General features: G+C 44.4%; 2 protein-coding genes across 5 annotated transcripts; one reads left to right on the plus strand and one right to left on the minus strand.

Moving 5' to 3' along the window:
• Nucleotides 1-2354: 2354 nt before the first annotated feature.
• On the minus strand, nt 2355-8245 carry fahd2a (fumarylacetoacetate hydrolase domain containing 2A). Of its 4 annotated transcripts, none has more exons than XM_064353884.1 (8): nt 8116-8245; nt 7108-7370; nt 6603-6819; nt 6255-6314; nt 5978-6140; nt 5598-5706; nt 5257-5344; nt 2355-4340 (listed from the first exon to the last, which is right to left on the minus strand). In XM_064353884.1, exons 2-8 carry the CDS (start codon nt 7368-7370, stop codon nt 4278-4280), a joined length of 963 nt encoding a protein of 320 aa, XP_064209954.1. In that variant the 5' UTR covers nt 8116-8245; the 3' UTR covers nt 2355-4277. The 4 variants fall into 4 exon arrangements, with proteins under 4 accessions (XP_064209954.1, XP_064209953.1, XP_064209952.1 ...); XM_064353883.1 differs by having other exon boundaries at nt 7911-8151; XM_064353882.1 differs by having other exon boundaries at nt 7108-7373; nt 7911-8151.
• A 137-nt stretch (nt 8246-8382) lies between these two features.
• Nucleotides 8383-17408, plus strand: zgc:152830 (uncharacterized protein LOC767682 homolog). The gene is made up of 16 exons (XM_064353881.1): nt 8383-8513; nt 10292-10333; nt 10474-10564; nt 10873-11021; nt 11106-11214; nt 11454-11581; nt 11675-11774; nt 11870-11945; nt 13434-13519; nt 13960-14064; nt 14457-14532; nt 14838-14956; nt 15538-15621; nt 15966-16023; nt 16295-16476; nt 17054-17408. The coding sequence occupies exons 1-16, from the start codon at nt 8500-8502 to the stop codon at nt 17186-17188; spliced, it is 1554 nt and encodes a 517-aa protein (XP_064209951.1). The 5' UTR covers nt 8383-8499; the 3' UTR covers nt 17189-17408.
• Nucleotides 17409-17962: the final 554 nt, after the last annotated feature.

Below are 17962 nucleotides of genomic sequence, written 5' to 3' on the forward strand. Positions count from 1 at the left end.
TCGCCCAGCAGTATGTGATAATTTTTATTTATTTATTTTTTTGGAGTACCATTGGACAAAGACAAAGTAAAGTCCTCAAAGCAACAGCAAAAGTAGGATGAGAAAAATCAGATGGACGGAATCTATCGAGTGCAAACTCATTTTGAATTTTTTTAATTATTTTTTTTTAAAGAAGTAATTATGTTTCAGAAGCTCTGTTTCCAGGAATCAGTTTGAAACGTGGACTCGCGGTGCCAGCAAAACACAACCTTTATCACTCTGAGGCTGGAAATTATTTCATTGCTTGCCTGCAGTTTTGCTCCTTGTCTTCAGGCCAAAATTACGTTATTAATTATGAACTGAACATTTGGAGTTTTGGTTTTGGTTATGGGGGGGGGGGCAACCACTCTACTAAAAAAAAAAAAATATTACTGCCTCATTTCTAATGAAACAGAAAAAAGTACTAGAATAAACTGGGATTTTAATCATGCACGTAAAGTGTGGATTTATATTTTTAACCACACCTCATTTTGGCCACTGCTACCGGCTCTGGTGATAAGTCTTGATTTATTATGGTAGCTTTGCCTCTCATAATTGTGTCTAATTCAGCAGGTGCCACTATTGATGTACGTCTACGTTGCACAATCTGATGTGCTGAATGAGAGCATGTGCACAGTACATTAAGTACAGGCTGTCTGTTGGAACCTCCTAGAAAGTCCCTCCAGGCCTGACCAATGAGTCATTTTCACTCGCCCTCCGCTTCGCCCCGAGGCAAAGACGGTGCATATGCATGTGCGCTCACGTTCCGCTGATATATCCCAGGGTTCCTATTGTAATTGGCTGCTCGCCAAGTGGTGGCAAGGCACAGAGCGCATAGATTAGCCGGCTGTGACAAGAGCGAGTCCGTCCATGTCTTTTCCCCGTTGGGTCTGGTTGTGTAACGGGCAAGGGGCTAGCCGAAGGGGCTGAAACGTGACGCATTTTTGTTCTATACGCTCTCACGCACTCACAACCCACACGTGCAAGCGAAGAATTCGCTCCGTGTTCTACTTAGCTATCACTTTGCTAAAACTTACTGAATTAATTTTCTGTGTTTTGTGTGGGAGTAAAGCAGAGTTTGAAACTTTTGTGCCAACTCTATTCATTTTTCCCAGGGGTTTTAGACGTTATGGTTGTGTAAGTGTAACTAAACATAGATCGTCATAATAAATAATCATTATTGATTTTTTCCTTCCTAGCGTCTATGACTACATATGTTCAGGAAAATAAAGTTGCAATATATAGCACCTGTACACAGCAAATATAAAAATCTCTTTTCTGATTTGGCTTTCTCCTACAGACACAATTACTACAAAGCTAATACCAAATGGTAATAGAACTACATCCATACTACATCCTAATAGAAGGAAGGGTTAAAGATATTTTACTAGTAAGTATAACAGCATTATGCTTCTACAAAAAATATATTCCGAGTACACTAGTTATTATTTTCAAGTTTAGATGCATACTTTAACAGTTTCAGAACTGCTCAGGAATGTGTTGTGTACTGTATCACAGCCTGGATTATTAACTGGGGATCATGTATAAACTTAAATGAAACCGCTGAAAGTTGTCATATCGATAAAGCACAAGCTAGAGGATGAAATGTAACCGTTGTGGTATAAACATAAATGTAAAATCACCAGTGTTTGTGGAATATGCTAGTAATATGCCCCTCAGATAATTTCAGTATTTAATAGGACTCCATGGCCATGAATATCTTTAGGATAGATAAATTACAATTTTTTTTGCACCCCCAACATTCCCCACAGGTCTGCAGATTCCAACCATTCTGATTTAACTGTAGGCTATATTACAGGATAAATGGAATGAGTTGCTTCCGGGATGCCATACCCAACGAACATTTAAAAGCCACTTTAATTGCCTTTAAATTACACTGTTTTTATATGCACGCTGTACTGTTTTATATTACGATTCATTTTTGGCTCGCCTAACTGCATTTCAAACATAATTATGTCATTTGGGCCACAGAACTGTATAAAGGCTGCTGTGGGCATAATTAAATAGATAAATGAATAGTATGATTACTCTTAAATACAGCACCACTTTTAGAAGCCCTATACCAGAATGAGTATTATCTTACTGCTATTGTCCACACTTGTGTACAAAGTTTAGTTCTGTGGTTGAAAGCTGCACTTCCTTTATGGGTCACAGGGTCATATTTTAGTTCACTAATGGGAGTACTGTAGAGAGTGTACATTGGGAAAACAGTCCAAACCAAGAACTCCTAAATTCTAGTATGCAGGAAACCTTCCATCGATTATCATTTCAGATTTTGTCACAAAACTGGACATTCAAAGCTCTGGACAACCCAGCCCTCTTTATTCATTTTATTGGCACATTTCAAAGTACTTCTGCCACCTAGTGGTACAATGTGTAAAAGGCGCGCACACACAAAAAAAAAACTCAAAAGGTAACATTCCTTAGCAAGCTTACATTTCTTTAACCAAGGCAGCTGTGCCCTGTTAACTGACTTGCTACTTCAAAGTATTCTTCAACTGCCCCCAGCTCTTTCTGGAAGATACTCTGCATTTAAATGGGTTTTATTTCATAGAATCTCCAAGCTGCTATGAACAGTCTTTTTATTTTTTATTTTTCTGCTTTATTTTCAAATAAAAGAAATAAAACCTTATTGTTAGTGTGAGTTAGTCTTGGATTACTTATAAGAGAGTCATTTCAGAGCCGTTAATGTTCAAGGGCAAAATATAGACAAAGACTTGCACCATTATGTTAATTTTGTGTTCAACATCTTATGTCATCTTTAAATCTATAATGATTGCATTAGGAAATGCATTAAGGCAGCTTCCACTGTAAAAAGCATGAACTAAAATGCAGAGAAATTTGGTTCCTGATTGAAAACTGATTACATATCACTCTAGGATAAGCGGCCCCTGAAAAGGGGAGATTTCAAAGCCAAACAGACTGAAGCCTTTTTAAATGCATCTAACACAAAAGCAAGTCATTTCAAAATGATAACCACATTTGAGACGTTGTTAATGCACCATTCTCAACATTTTTGTTTGTTCCGTCTCCAGGGATCCTTTTAAAAAGGCGTGATAAAATAACCAAGAGATTTAAACCTGACAAAATTTAAAATCTGGGGGTGTCTCGTGGCGTAGCCTGTGCAGCACTGTCCGCATGCTCGTTACGAGCCGCGACGTCGGCGGTTCGAATCCTGACCGCGCGACCCTTTGTCGCACGTCTCTCCCTCTCTCTTCCCTGTTCTTCCTGTCTCTCTACACTGTTCTATCCAATAAAGCTGAAAAGTTCAAAAACATGTTAAAACAAAAAAACTGAAGAATAGTGGGGGAAAGCCAGGTCACTGGTGGAAACACGGTCAAGTTAATTCAAGGTATCAATTAAGTCGAAGAAATAGAAGCATCGGGGAGCTGGAGAAATGCATAGGTGTCACTGAAAGAGACGTGCAGTTAGGAAGCGCTGACAAGTAATGAAGGGTTGCTGTGTGCTGTCCTGTTCATCGCTAATGGGCATTAGAAGCTAATGGCAGGATAGAGGTGTCAGCTGCGTCAGAGTGGCTGATGGGTGAGCATTATAATTATAATTGCTGGAGCATGTCTGCTCGCTTTATGACTAAAAACATGCCACTCCACCAGGAATCAGCCATTTTAAAAAATTACTGTAGATTTGAACAAGTTGGAAATTAGAGTGACTGCGGCAGGCGATGCATTTGAAACACATGGTGCTGTGTTCAGGGGACAGCTGTCTGCTGTCTGTAGCCCTCCGTGAATGGCGCGGCTGTAATCCTCCCCTGTGAATCATTAACCCGTGGCTGCACTCTGCACTCAAGCGTCTTGGCGCACTACACCGCCTCTCATGTGGTCCTTCAGGTTGAGGTGGCTGTCAACCCCACACAACTTGATAAGTGAGCGAATGTGCTGACGATGCAGTCGAGGGAGAAGGTTTGGAAAAATAATCCCTGCCGCAGCGTGAAAGAAATAAAAACAATTACCCCAGCCGCTCAATGAGACAGTTGGATTTACATACAAATTCACCCGAGACATTTAGAATTCAGTACAAACTCTTGTGGGCTGGTTTTGTTGCAGCAGAAGAAGCTTGCCTCTGCACTGCCGAAATTTATATTAAATGCATTTTAAGTGGTATGACCGTGTTATAAAATAAACAAAACCTAGCAACAAAAAAAAACCCCTCACCATAATGACCCCAGTTTTGCAGGAAATGTTGAAAGGACAGAGAGGGAACAGTTGTGTTTCTGCCAGTCAGATTACTGTGTTACGAATGAGTCCAATCTCATCGATTTCGCACTCCACCACATCACCTCTCTGAAAAAAAGCACAAAATTCTTTGTTTAGGGAGAGAAAAAATACATTTTATCATCTTCAAACCCCCAACAAAACACAGAAAATGATAAATGTGTCATGTCGTTTATTTCGAAATTGCTTACTTTTTTGTTGCTTATTTTTTTACAAACACAGTAAGGCAAGTGTGCTGTGGGCTTGTTGGCTCTCCGGCTCAAAAGTTTTTGTTTGAAAGGGCATTGACACTTCACTGCATCCAATGGTGTGGTTTTCAAGGTTGCTGGTTTGCGCTGGTGGTTTGCGCTGGTGTATTCACCCGAAATGCCTCGGTTTAAATCAAAACAACGACTAAAAACCCAGATTCCTGGATAGCAAGAACAGTCAACTGCCCGTTCAAAAAAAGGAGCTTGCAGTCGGAAAGCGCATTGCTCAGTTGTGTTTATAAACAAAGGCCCCCGCATTTGAAATCTTTTTTTTTTTTAAGTCACTTTGAAACAAGAACCAAATGAGAATTTTATTTTATTCATGATCTGCATTTTTAGCTCATTTTTCCGGCTGAGGATCTCTTTAAAGACACACTATAAGCTCAACGAAATGCATTTAGTGAATTACCGTAGAATTAATTGGCTCCATTTTAAGTAGCATTGACATTTTCCATATATAGATTATCCATTTGGTAAGCTGAAGCCTTTATCCTGCGGGAGACTGAGTATACATACATCTGTACACATCCCAAAGATGGATATACATTAATGAGAAGTAATTACACGAGTCATTTGCCTAATCGCAGATTTAATTTGGCGACGAGCTCTCCGTGGTGTGAGGCTTAGAGTGCAAATACGCAGCAGCGCTCACTGACGTTGCTGGCAGCAAGCGGGCGTGCGAGAGGCTTTTTCTCTGAGAGAGGGAGCCGGGGTGTGTGTGCCGCGCTCGTGATCACCTTGAGGAAGACCGGAGGGTTCCGGAACACGCCCACCCCGGGAGGAGTCCCCGTCAGGAAGACGTCGCCCGGACACAGCGTCACGAACCTGCAGCACCACACAGGAAAAAGTGCAGTGTCAAAAACCCCATGGTAACCTCCGATATGCAGACGCACAGCCCCAGTCAAGTAGCCACACCAGTATGTAATGTAACACAGTGTTTCTTTGCAAAACGTCACAGATCAGCGTAGCACCAACCTGTAGACTGTGGCTGACAGAACCTACCATTTTTATCATCAGGTGGACAAAGTCTGAGAAACGCGTGACACAACAGGGACGCTCTGGCGCATCTGGCACTCACTGTGAGACCCAAGCCACAAGCTGCTCTGTCTTGAAGATCATCTGATTAGTGTTGCTGTCCTGGACTGTGTCTCCATTGACACGGCAACGGATCGCCAGGTTGTGCGGATCTGGAAATGAATGGGAAACGATGCCCACGCTCAGATTCCCTGTGCCTGCACCTTAGACTCTCCTGTTTGCTGCACTAATGCCCCCCCTCTCCCCTCGCCCTCTCCTGTCCCTGTACACAGGAACATCTGGAGGTGGGGCCCAACTGTAGCTCAAGCCCCTGCCACTTTGCCCTGTCAGTCCAAAAGTGCCCTTTTGAGTGGAATTTGAAAATGTTACCCCCCTAGTCTGCAATCACAGTCACAATCGCTATCACCCGCCCCCACCTCTTACCCTTAAGAGCAGCAGTAGTGACTAGGGCGGGGCCTAATGGGCAGAAGCTGTCAAATGTTTTTCCCAGCAGCCACTGCTTCCCATTACGATGCATCTGCCAGTCGCGTGCGCTGACGTCATTGGCTACTGTGAATCCTGCCACATAGGAGAGAGCCTCTTTCTCCTGGGATGAGCGTACCAAGAGACATGGCTTAGGACTGTTGGTAGCTCAGAAAGATTATGACAAGCACTCCACATCAGTACAGAATCAGCAGTACTAAGCCTGGCGTGCACTCACCTTGATGTGCTTTCCTTTCTGGCCGATCACGAACGCCAGCTCCACCTCCCAGTCAACCTCCTTTAATCAGAAGGACAGAAACGACCGTCATTCCTTTCCCATTTTTGCATTGTCTTTGTAGAACAGGGTGCATGCACAAATGTAGGGGAAAGGGTAGGGGACTTTAAAGCACTTGCTAATTGTGTACCAGTTTACAGGCCTCAACAGCATACATTTGGTTAATAGAACAAAGGGTGTAAATTATTATAGTTTGTAGTTGATATAAAAGTGACACTGAACAGTGTGTAAAAAATAGTAAACTATGCAGACTGTGAGGCCTTCAGCAAAACTGGACCTATCCCAGATCACCTTGCTCTCCTCAGGCAGCGTAATGTCATCATACGGACCGGTGATGGCGCTGGGGAACTTGCTGAAGATGATTGGCTCTTTGGGGATGGGGGCGTTCTGCTCGAGGCAGTGGTCGCGGTAGTTCATGCCCACGCACACCACCTTTTCCGGGGCTGTCACCGGCGGCAGCAGCCTCAACTCAGACAGGGAGACCACACATTGACCACTGGACAGTGCTCTGAGAAAGGACAATCACACGTTGAACATCTACGTGGGGGAAACTGCTTTTCTCCATTTATCACGGTGTTCCTGTGTCAACTCATATTGCCTAACTGGTAACAGTTAAACATAGCATTGAAAAAATCTTTTTTTTGGAGAGTAGGCTATTTCTTTGGCTTTATCAGCTCCTGTGTGTGGAAGTGAATCTAGCCAAGTCTGAGTTAATGAATGTCAGCGTGTGTCAATCTGACAATCTTAACGGCATTTCAGAGTCAGTGTGCCATCTATGTGAAGACAGATGAAATACCTGCGTGCCTGTTCCATGCCCCTATCCCCCGTCTGAAGGAATTCCCTCATGGTGTTGGGCAGCGAGGAGTCAAAGCCTCTTAGGTCAACAACACCCTGTCCCGCATCGAGCTGTACTCCAACTCTTACCGTCCCTTCTTCGCTATGACGACAGAACTGGACTAACCGCATGGTTCCGCCACTCAGGCCCCGTCTCACAATATCTGCAGGCGAGCTTTTACCAAGTCTCCAGGAGCTCACCAAGGAGCGGATTGGTAGTCTCATCTACTGAATAAGAGATTGGAGAGATTATGCAAAAAATGCATCGACGAGTAAAGCACAGACCACATGAATCTAGTAGGCGACAAATGGATGAACATTTACAGAGCCCAAATAAAACTTTTAAACAACCAGCTTCCAATTCAAGTCAAAAACTAGCATTTTAAGACATCCTTCCACAGATCATAAACATAAAATTAATTACTTTTTATTCAGTGTGCGTACACAATGAATACGAACATTAATAGTAATAAAATAGGCAACAGGATCCTAATAAAGCAGAATAAGAGTTGGCTGATAACGAGAGATAAAATAATCGCGAGCCGATAACTGGACTTTCACGCTGGCATCTTATCTAAGGGGCAGATGCTCGTGCGTAGTAAAACCACCACGTTGTTTCAACCCCGTAAATCAAGCTCAGCCAAGCTACAGTTATCAGACATCTCTACTGTATCACGACAACGAGACATAAGACTCCTAGCTAAATTATTGAATAAACTGGATAGTTACTTGTGTCATTTTAAGACAAGCGCAGTTATATCCTACCTGTTTGTGTAGCTTCGCATAATACAAGCGATCTTAAAAGAACGTTAGCTGGCCATGAAATGTACTTGTACCATTCCTCAGAATATTCATTAGCAATTATTACAAATGCTAAATTAGCTGGTGTAGAAATTAAGTAGTTCCGCTATATAGCATTTCATAGTCATGCAAAATAGTATGCTCAGCGAAATCTCCGGTTTGAGTGTACCTTGAACTAACGATTATGACACCCGATCACCTTGCAAGAAGTCGTACTTCCTGGTTTGACATTTGTAGTCCTTCTGATGTCCTCGTAGATTAATTTTTTTTTTGTGATTATCTTCATCGGTGCAATGTGTTGAGTAACGGAGTATCATTTATACATTTTTTAAAATGAAAACAAAATCGTTTGCCGAGCCATTTGAGCCTTGGTTAAAACATAATAGGCAATATCTCATTATTCTTCTAAGAAGTAAACTTCAATTCCCCAGAAGCATCGCAGCCGGGTCATGTGAACAAACGCTCGGAGCCAGGGTTATAATAGGCTGTCAGCTGACTTACTACTTGCAGAAAAGCGGCGACTCTTGGAAGAGTGCTTGGAAGACGGGTAGAGATGGAACTAGTAAGGTAAGAAGTCGACAACCAATTGGCATTGTTATGCTATAAATGGGCACATGTAAACCATTATCAATGGGTTTCTTGACTCATCCAACGACTTGAGATTAATTTTATTTAGAAGGGAATTCTTCCTAGCATGCCAGCTAACTGGATGCTGAAAAATGTCATAAACTAGTTTATTCATTTCCTGATGATGCATACAATTCAAAACGTAAATTAAACGAATTAGGGGCGACTTGCATTCAAAGAAAATCCAGTGACCTCTTTATATTCATTTATGTTTTATAATATTTACTTTTTCTATGTTTTCGTCTCTATTCACAACCTATATAATTGCACAAACAAGTACAGATTGTGGTTGGCTAATGTGAGTTTTTTCGTCGTTTTTTTGGAACGGAAAATGGGTACGTGGAAGCGAAACTAAAAAAGCAAAAACAAAAAAACACTTCGTTCCAAGTCACGACGACCCATCCTAATAATACCACCAGCGATTACATAATACATAGAAATTAGGTGGTAAATCAACTCTCGGTACATACGGGTCTTAGTACATATGGTTCCTATTGGACACCTGTACTGTGTTAGAGATGCATTAACAATGAACATTTTACTGTGTACGAGCGAAAATACTTAGAACTTGTTCGTTTATAGTTTTGTGTAATACTATCGTTAATACATGTGTTTTGTTTTTATACAGAATTTGTTTCCACACCCTGCCATAAGGCAGTAGTCGGCGTGGGGAGAGCACTACTTAAAAGCAAGACAATTTTACCATGGGTCCTATGAATTATCTCATCAATGAGCAATTTATAGAAAATGTTCACCAGTTTCAGGCGTTAGGTTTACAGTGTTGTGGAGAAACCGCAGACATTTCTCAATCCCAGAGGGACTGAGAGAAGGATAGATTCACATTTGACCATTGACTTTTATGGGTGACTTATTTCCCCAGCGTGCTTGTAAAATTGACCAGAATAACGGTAATGTTGCCTGCTTCAGTTTTATAGTTAATTCAGGGCTGCCCAAGGTTTTCCTTTCAACCCTAATTTGGCACACCTGATTCTACAAATTGGCAGCTTGACAAGATCTCTAGCTGTAGAATGAGGTGTGCTTTCTTCACGTTGGTGTGAAAACCTACAGGATGGTTTATCTCCAGGAACAGGATTGGGCACCCCTGAGTTAATGACAGAACATGTCGGAGATCTGCGAAATGATTCCATCAGTGCTGGAGGGCATGATATCCCTTAGGTCAATGTTCTCAGTGTACAGCTAATGATAAAATGAGCTGAATTTCCACGTTTTTTGTACATGCCCAGGAGGGTAGACCAATCTGAGTTATCTCACAGGAAAATGTACAAGTGGAATTAGATTAACGTGTTCATACCTGCTGTAGGTACCCATTTCCGAACAGGTTTAAAACATGCTATCATGTCCAATCCACTGATCGAGGAATTAAGATCTAGTGTTGAAAATTATGAATCTCATGTTTCAGATGGGAGATAATGTTGCACAAATGTAATATGTATGTCTACTTGATTTATTGGTTAAGAAAGACTATTAAATAACTTTTTACCAGAAAGAGCAATGCATACGTATGCATGTTAAGCAGTTAAATTTTGTAATGGGAAGTTCTGCAGGACTGAACACAGCATCGGAGAATGTGGTCCTGGATTTTAATCTGCAGTGGATGGTCTGCCATTTCTGTGTGAATTGTCTAAATGTGTAAAACCATGTTCAGTTCAGTGTGCCGGTTTAAAAACCCTGTCATGACTCCCTTCCCCTCTCCGCAGTGTCCAGCCGATTGTGCACACCACCAGCTGCAACGATGATAAGTGAGTATTTGGGGACTGGATTTTAATGTCTTTCCAGAATTTTGTCTGTTTGAACTGGTGTGGACAGTCCGTCCTGCTTTCTTTTGCTTTTCCGTCCTACTCAACACTCCGCTGAGTAACAGTCTGTGTGATTCTCTCAGCTTCGATGGCATAGTTCTGGTGGCCCCGGGTTTTGACAAGCTGCCCAGTGAGCTGGAATGTCTTCAGGCACCACTGCAGGACTACAGCTCTGTGAGTAATACTCGCTCACATGCGCATATACATTACAAATGGCATTATCAAGGTCATTGGAAGAACTACAAAACACATGTTCAATAAGGTACAATACTCATTTCGTACAGTTATTCATAGCCAAGAACACAGTCCAGTTCATGCAGTGAGCATTATTCTGACCTAGCCTTTGCTAAGTCAAACTAGGTGGGAAATACAAGCTACAACATTAGGACGAAATACTGTGTATATGTGTGAGTTCACATGCTTGTCCTGTGTTAAGTTTGTCTTTTTCTGCCCACCCTTCAACCTGTTCTTCTCTGTGACAGGTGGACAGTGCTTTCAATGAGGAGGTGGTGCTGGTGAAGGCGCCAGGCCTCCCGGGAAACCGATTGGTCTACGCCTCCACCGGGCCTGTCAATCGGGACTATGATGATGTCAGGAGGTTCAGCGACGCTGCTGGCAACGGGATCAGAAGGTCTGTCGTGTCGCACTGTGTTCTTTCTGCCTGTGTAGTTCTGCCTATGCGGTTCAGTTTTACATGTAAAAATTCTCTTTCTAGGGCATTGAAAGCTGGTATGCAGCGCCCTCTGCTGGTGTGTCCCCCTCACCGCAGCTATGAAAACGGACCCCTGGTGGCTGCTCTCGGTGCTCTGCATGCACTGTACATGGTGAGAGGACCAGGCTCCTCCTGTTCTCTTATGGCCTTTTTCCGTTGCACTGAAAGGTTCTGGAACCATCTGTTCTCGGAAATAACGGGAACCTCAGTGGTTCCTGAAATTAATTAATGTCTTGACCAAACTTCGAGACCTGGGACAAAAACAATTTGGGAGGTCATGACAAAAAAGAAAGCGCTTGTTTTAGATAGAAAGGAGAAGAGTTTTGTAGAATTTTCTTCTTTCCATTTCAGCCTCTTGAGGTTCGCGAAGCTGCGCTGAAGCCATCCCCGCACAAGGTGGCAGTGTTGGGCCTGTGGGCGAAGAAGGATGAAGAGGGGGAGAAGCTTGTCCATCTGGCCAATGCGCTTGAGGCTGGCAGGTGAGTGCGTCCGCCGAGCCCGTCCCTCCTGACGGCGACGCCGTGCGAACGTCTCCTGATCGGGGCGTCTCTCCCCGCCCTCCCTCTCCGCAGGCTGGTGTGCCGGGACATCGGCGGGTCTGACCCCGAGCGCATGGCCGCGCCCCGCGTGGCCGAATACGTGCAGGCCGTCTTCGAGGGGAGCCCCGTGCAGGTACGAACCGGAGCCGACGCCCCCGCGTGGTCTTCCCGCCTGGGTTAACGGTGACCTTGACGACGGCGCCTCTCACGCTCGCCTCCCTCTCTCAGGTCAGCGTGGTGAGTGACCTCAAGACCCTGGAGAAGGAGTACCCCTGTCTGGCCGCCGTCAACCGCTGTGCCAACGGTATGCGGGCGGGGTCCGCGTTCCTCCCCCTCGGGGCTGCCCACGCCTGCTCTGGCAGGTCTACATTCCCCTGCGTTTTCGCCTCAACCCTAACGAAGCACACATCATTCCAACCCTAAAAAAATGTGCACGTCATTCAACAGTTAGCGATGCCATTGAGCTGTTAGAGATGTCGTTGAGCTGCCATCTGGTATCATCAGGTGTGCTAAATTAGGGTTGCAATGAAAACCAACAGGAATGTAGATTTCCAGGAAGAGGGCTGGGCACCCCTGTTCTTCACGGAATGGTCAACGAAGCACACGTCGTTCAACTATGAACACGTCGACCTAACAAACGCATTCAACCGTACGAGCGTCATTCCAACCCTAACAAAGCACGCATCATTCAACAGCTAGAGATACCACTGAGCGGCTAGTTGGTAGAATCAGGTGTGCCACATTAGGGTGGCAATGAAAACCTACAGGAATGTAGATCTCCAGAAAAAGTTGGCACCCCTGGACAGGCCTATTGATTCATACATCGGTGTACAAACCTGCTGATATTGCAGAGAGTTAAAGGTTTAGGATTCAAATGGTGGTTATATTCCCTAGAAGTGACGATTGTCTTAATATTTGTTTAATTTTTTGAACCATATGATAACCATTAAATTGTAATAAACACTTTAGGATTATTGTGACCCTTTCAGCAGGCAAGGACAGGGTGGGTGTGTATCTTGCGCTCGTTAACATTCATATCTGTAAGACGATATGTAAAATATTCCTCATCGCTAGTTACGTTAGAGCTGGTTAGACCACATTATCCAATGCATTAACCTGACACAACCTGACAAAATAAAAGCACCATAAACTAGGCTTTACCATCGTATAGTCAAACCTGAGGATCATTCAATGCGTAAAAACGTGGTAACTCTGAGCTACTGTACGCTAACATTAGACTCTAGCGGTGTCAAACTCCAGACATTACACCTGAATGAAGAAAGTCTTTGATTCCACATGTCCAAGCCTGAAAGCTATTTAATCGGCGCTAGCTGACGGTAGACCTACTTACCGATCCGCCACGTTCTGCGACAAGTTTGGGCGAAAATGAGCACTGCAAATTCTAATTGTACAGATCATTGAAATATTGCAGTGCCCGTGGGCTCCAGAAATAAAACCCGTTTCTTGTAAGTCTCTTCATTTTTTTTAGGAGAAGGACGTAGGATTTAAGGTTTTTGTTACGTAACACCCAGTTAACCCCACCCACTGAACCTGCCGTTTAGCCAAGGGGGAAAGCAAGCCAATTTTGACACGGATGTTTGTTTGTTTTTTTTTTTTGTTTTTTTGTTGTTGCAAGAATCTTTTAATGATATTTCTTAACCATTTGCGAATGCAAAAAGAAGTATTAAAACAACACATCAGGGCAGGGGGGCAGGAGTTGGTGGGGTTGAGAGAGAGATGGGGTCACCAGGTATGAACATTTTCTTTTTCTTTTCTTTTTTTTGTCTTCCAGTTGTGCCTCGTCACCAGGGTAGGGTGATCAATCTGGTGTACTCTGGGGAGGGACCCATTAAGCGCACGCTGATGCTGGTGGGCAAGGTAAGCGAGATGGATGACAGACAGGCTTGGAGGCTGTCATGCCGGGTAATTCCCAAAACCGAAGAAGCCGAGGCTGCCAGCCAAATTGATTTGTCACCGATTTCACACTGATTTATGGGATTGAGCCGCCAATGCTGGCTCTCGTCCTAAAATCACGGCGACTTAATAAAAGCAAACACTTTGGCCGAAAGTGGCGAGATTGACTCTCTCCCAAGTAGAAGTAGCCATGTTTGTGTTTCCTTGGTGACTAGTTTGTCGCATGGAGCCAGTTGGCTGTGTTCTATAATGGCTTTTTACGGAGTAAATATCATCTGGGGCATTTCCTTTTATTTTGGCTGCGGTTTTGCCTTTGGCTGACAGATGATGTCAGTTTGGCTGTGGATGTCTAAGCGGCCCTGGCAACCCGTGCCTCATGCCAGCCCCGCTCCCTCCGTTCTCAGGGCATCACCTACGACACGGGTGGAGCCGACATCAAGGCCGGGGGCGTCATGGCCGGCATGCACAGGGACAAGTGCGGCGCCGCGGCCGTGGCGGGCTTCTTCCAGGTACCCGCCAACTCTTCCTCGCTCCTCTTCCTCTTTCTTTTACTAGCAGTGTTTCATGCAAGCCATACTGTATCGTGTTGACTGTGCGCAGCTACGGTGTGTACCTCATACTCAGACTTTGTGCACCAGGACGGTGTTTAAGATTCTCCCATTGGGTCTACTGCACTGTTTGGTGTAAAGGGGCATTGCTCTACCTGTAGAGTACATTTACATGTACATTTCTGTGTCAGTTGGTAAGTGACATTCAAATGGCTACATTTTCATTACAGCATTTTAAAATCTGCGGTGTTAAAGTTCATACACACGCACGTGAACGCACGCACACACACGCACACACTTTGTTAGATTAAAATATGCTCTTTATGCAACGTGCCTTTGCTGCTGATGTACAGGTCCTGGCTGAACTGCAGCCCAAGCACCTCAAGGTCATAGGTACCATGGCGATGGTGCGGAACAGCGTTGGGTCAGGTCAGTGGCATTGCTAATGCATTCTGTTGCGTCCTTTCAGAAGAACATAATGCATCATAAAATAATACAGAAACGTCAATCTGCACATCTAGCCTTGTCATTTACCAAGAGACTAGTGTCCAGCACTGCGTCAACCCTAGACCTGAACACCCCAAGAGTCACTGGCTCTGCTATATGGTCTTGCATGCAGTTCCACACATTGATATCTCACCTTAACAAAAGCACTTCCTGACATTTCCCCCGTGTATGAGGGTTGCATTGTGGGTTAAAGCGCTCTGTGTAATCTCTCTCTCTCTCTCTCTCAGACTGCTACGTGGCGGACGAGCTGGTGGTGTCACGGGCCGGGCGCCGGGTGCGAGTGGGGAACACGGACGCGGAGGGGCGTATGGTGATGACCGACCTGCTGTGCGAGATGAAGGAGAAGGTGTGCGCCAGCTCTCTCTCTCTCTCTCTCTCTCTCTCTCACCCACACTTACCCTTACGCTCCGTCTGTCACCGAATCGGCTGGAGTGCAATGAATGGGACGTTAGACCGCGATGCTTTTTGGTGGGCGCTCTCATCGAGAGAATACAAAGAGGCTGGAAGAGCAGTGCTAGACCTAGAATATCGACTGGGTCACAGACAAAACCCGAGTCAATTGCAGAGGCAAGTGCGAGAACAAGTGGTGAAAACCATCCATTTTTTGGTTTTTAAAAAATGTTATTAATATATTTATATCTAGAGCCAGCGCTTACTGGATGACACTATTCAGCAGCACCATGGGTGCTCTTTATTCCCAATTGTAATGTATTCAGTTCAGTTAGTGACTTTCAATTTCATGGCATTTTTTTCGCTCCTTTTCTGCTCGTCTGTTCCTTTTCTCAACTATCCTTCCCTCCTGGGCTCTGCGGCACTCACTCCATCCTCTGCTCCAGATAGAGGAGTGAAGCCAAATGATGTTTGTGGGGTGTTTGGTGTACAGAGACACACTGCTGGTGCTGACGTGTGTGTGTGTGTGTGTTTCAGGCAGAGAATGAGGTGTCTCCGCACCTGTTCACCATCGCCACGCTGACTGGACATGCCGTCCGAGCCATGGGCCCCAGCTACTCCGTGAGCGCAACAACACGCATACGAACAGACAAGCAAACACTCCTGAGAAACAATCATCAATAATGCCATGTTGATATGGAACCCTAATTCATACAATATGCAGTAACTAGTATTTATAGTAGTGATTCTGAAAGGTTTACAGTGGCAGTGAACAGCATTGATATTTAGTTTAGTTTAGTTTATTAGGATCCCCATTATCTGTTACAAATGGTAATAGCTACTCTTCCTGGGGTCCACATAGAACAATATACAAACAAACAAACACACACAAAGCAAAATACATGGATATGATATATGATAATAGTAGGCCCGATCTTCCTCTCACACTCCCCCGTCTCTCTCAGATCATCCTGGATAATGGACCTGCTCATCATGAGGACAACGCCCTCCAGTGGCAGAAGGGTGAGAGACGTGGAGACGTCCTGGGCAGAATCCCAAACCCTGCGTCTGTCCTGTGAAAGTGGCGCTCTCCAGTGGGGGGGTTCCTCTGCAGGGATATTGGTTTATCTGTTGGGCTTGGGACACGAATGCGCCTCTTTATGTTTTTAGCAGCGTGAATACTAACTCTGCATGGTACTGTGAAAAGAATTAAGTATTTGTGCAAAATTATGACTCAAAGTGTGTGTTAATGGCACGAACCCCACTAAGATAATTCTTCGCTTTTTTTATTCAGCTGGGGAGGAGCTGGGTGATGTGTTCGAGGTGTCCACGATTCGTCGGGAGGACTACGATTTCCACCGCGGCAAATCCGAGTACGAGGAGATCCTGCAGTGCAACAACCTGCCGTCCAGCGCGACTCCGCGCGGACACCAGACCCCCGCTGCCTTCCTCATCATGTCTTCTGGGCTGGACAAGGTACCCCAACACCGACACAGCGAATCTCCGCGTTATTTCAGCACCAACACGGCAAAACGGTGTTGTTCGAGAACCGACACGACAAAACCCTGCGTCGCTCCAGAAAGTGTACAATGCCATAATTAAGCCTGAACAAAGTTATCCAGCCCTATCGCACTGCGCAATGCATTAAACACATTATATTCCTGGACCCGACCGTATAATACAGCACAATGTGGTACTTCTCATGAAACTCCTTTTTTTTGGATGTTTTTAATCATCGCACATGCAGCGAGCGTAGCTCCGCTGGTTCGCTAGTGAAGCACGGTGACGGTGCGGTAAAGCAAAAGGTCTCATAGCAGGTTACCGTGACAACACTTTCTGGCGACGCAACCCTCAAATTAAAAAAATAACAATGTTGCCCTTGGCTAGAGGAAATTGTGGCTTTAGCTGACTGGTAACACTGACACGGTTTGTCGAAGAAAACCTTTGGACAAGTAATTCCACCTCGGACTCCGACAGATCTGTAACTCGTTCGTTACACACATTTGTGTCCTCCTGTGTACATTATACTTTCTTATCCCTCTCTCTCATTCAGCATGGTGTGGACTCTGAGGAGCCCCTGCCCTACTCCCACATTGACATCGCTGGTTCCTCCGGCCCCTTCCCTGGTGTGCCCACTGGCGCCCCCATCCTCGCCATGGTGTCCCGCTACATCCTGCCAGGCCCATGAAGGCTTCCTGCTTTCATCCACCCTCTAACAAAGTGTTTTTTTGTCAAGACAAAAAACATAAAAATAAAATGTAATCCATCCTTTTACTAATCTGTTAGTTTCTGGGTACTCCTTTCAGCTTAAACAGAACTGTGGTAAAGGGTCATGCTTTGCATGTAATGCCTCTGTATGAAAGCTTTTTTTTCTAAATGAGAACATAAAATTGATTTCCAGCATTTGCCATCAGTGTTGCTTTTTCTTTGTCAACTATGGACATAGGGCTGTGCACATCTTGTCTGAGAGAACAAATACCCTCGTCCTTACATTTTCCGGTATGTGCAATACAATACCAAGCTGTCACGTGGCTACGATTCTTGGATCTATATAAACGGCATCACTTACATCGTTCTGTTCATGACGGGTTTACTACACCGTTCACCTGCTGTAACCGATAATGCCTGATACGTGTAAAGCCAAATGTGGTACCAGTAGTATTATTATTCCATTATGCTCAATCAAAGCGGGCCAGAAATGCAGCATACACCTTGTGATACCAAAAAAGGTCTGCAAACCAAAAGGTTGCATGTTCTAATTGTGTCGAGTACTATTATTTCACAAAAAAACTGTGAAATAACCTAAATGACAGCTACATTTGCCGAATGTATATAATTTAACTCCAGTTCGGAGAATCGAGCACGTTATTATTCAGCCTCGGTGTTCCAAAACAGAACAGAACTAACGAAACATTTTTACAGGGGCTCCACAATTTTATAATTATAATAATGCAGCTAGGCT

This window comes from Anguilla rostrata, chromosome 10 (genome assembly GCF_018555375.3).
Source record: "Anguilla rostrata isolate EN2019 chromosome 10, ASM1855537v3, whole genome shotgun sequence".
Lineage (NCBI taxonomy): Eukaryota > Metazoa > Chordata > Actinopteri > Anguilliformes > Anguillidae > Anguilla > Anguilla rostrata.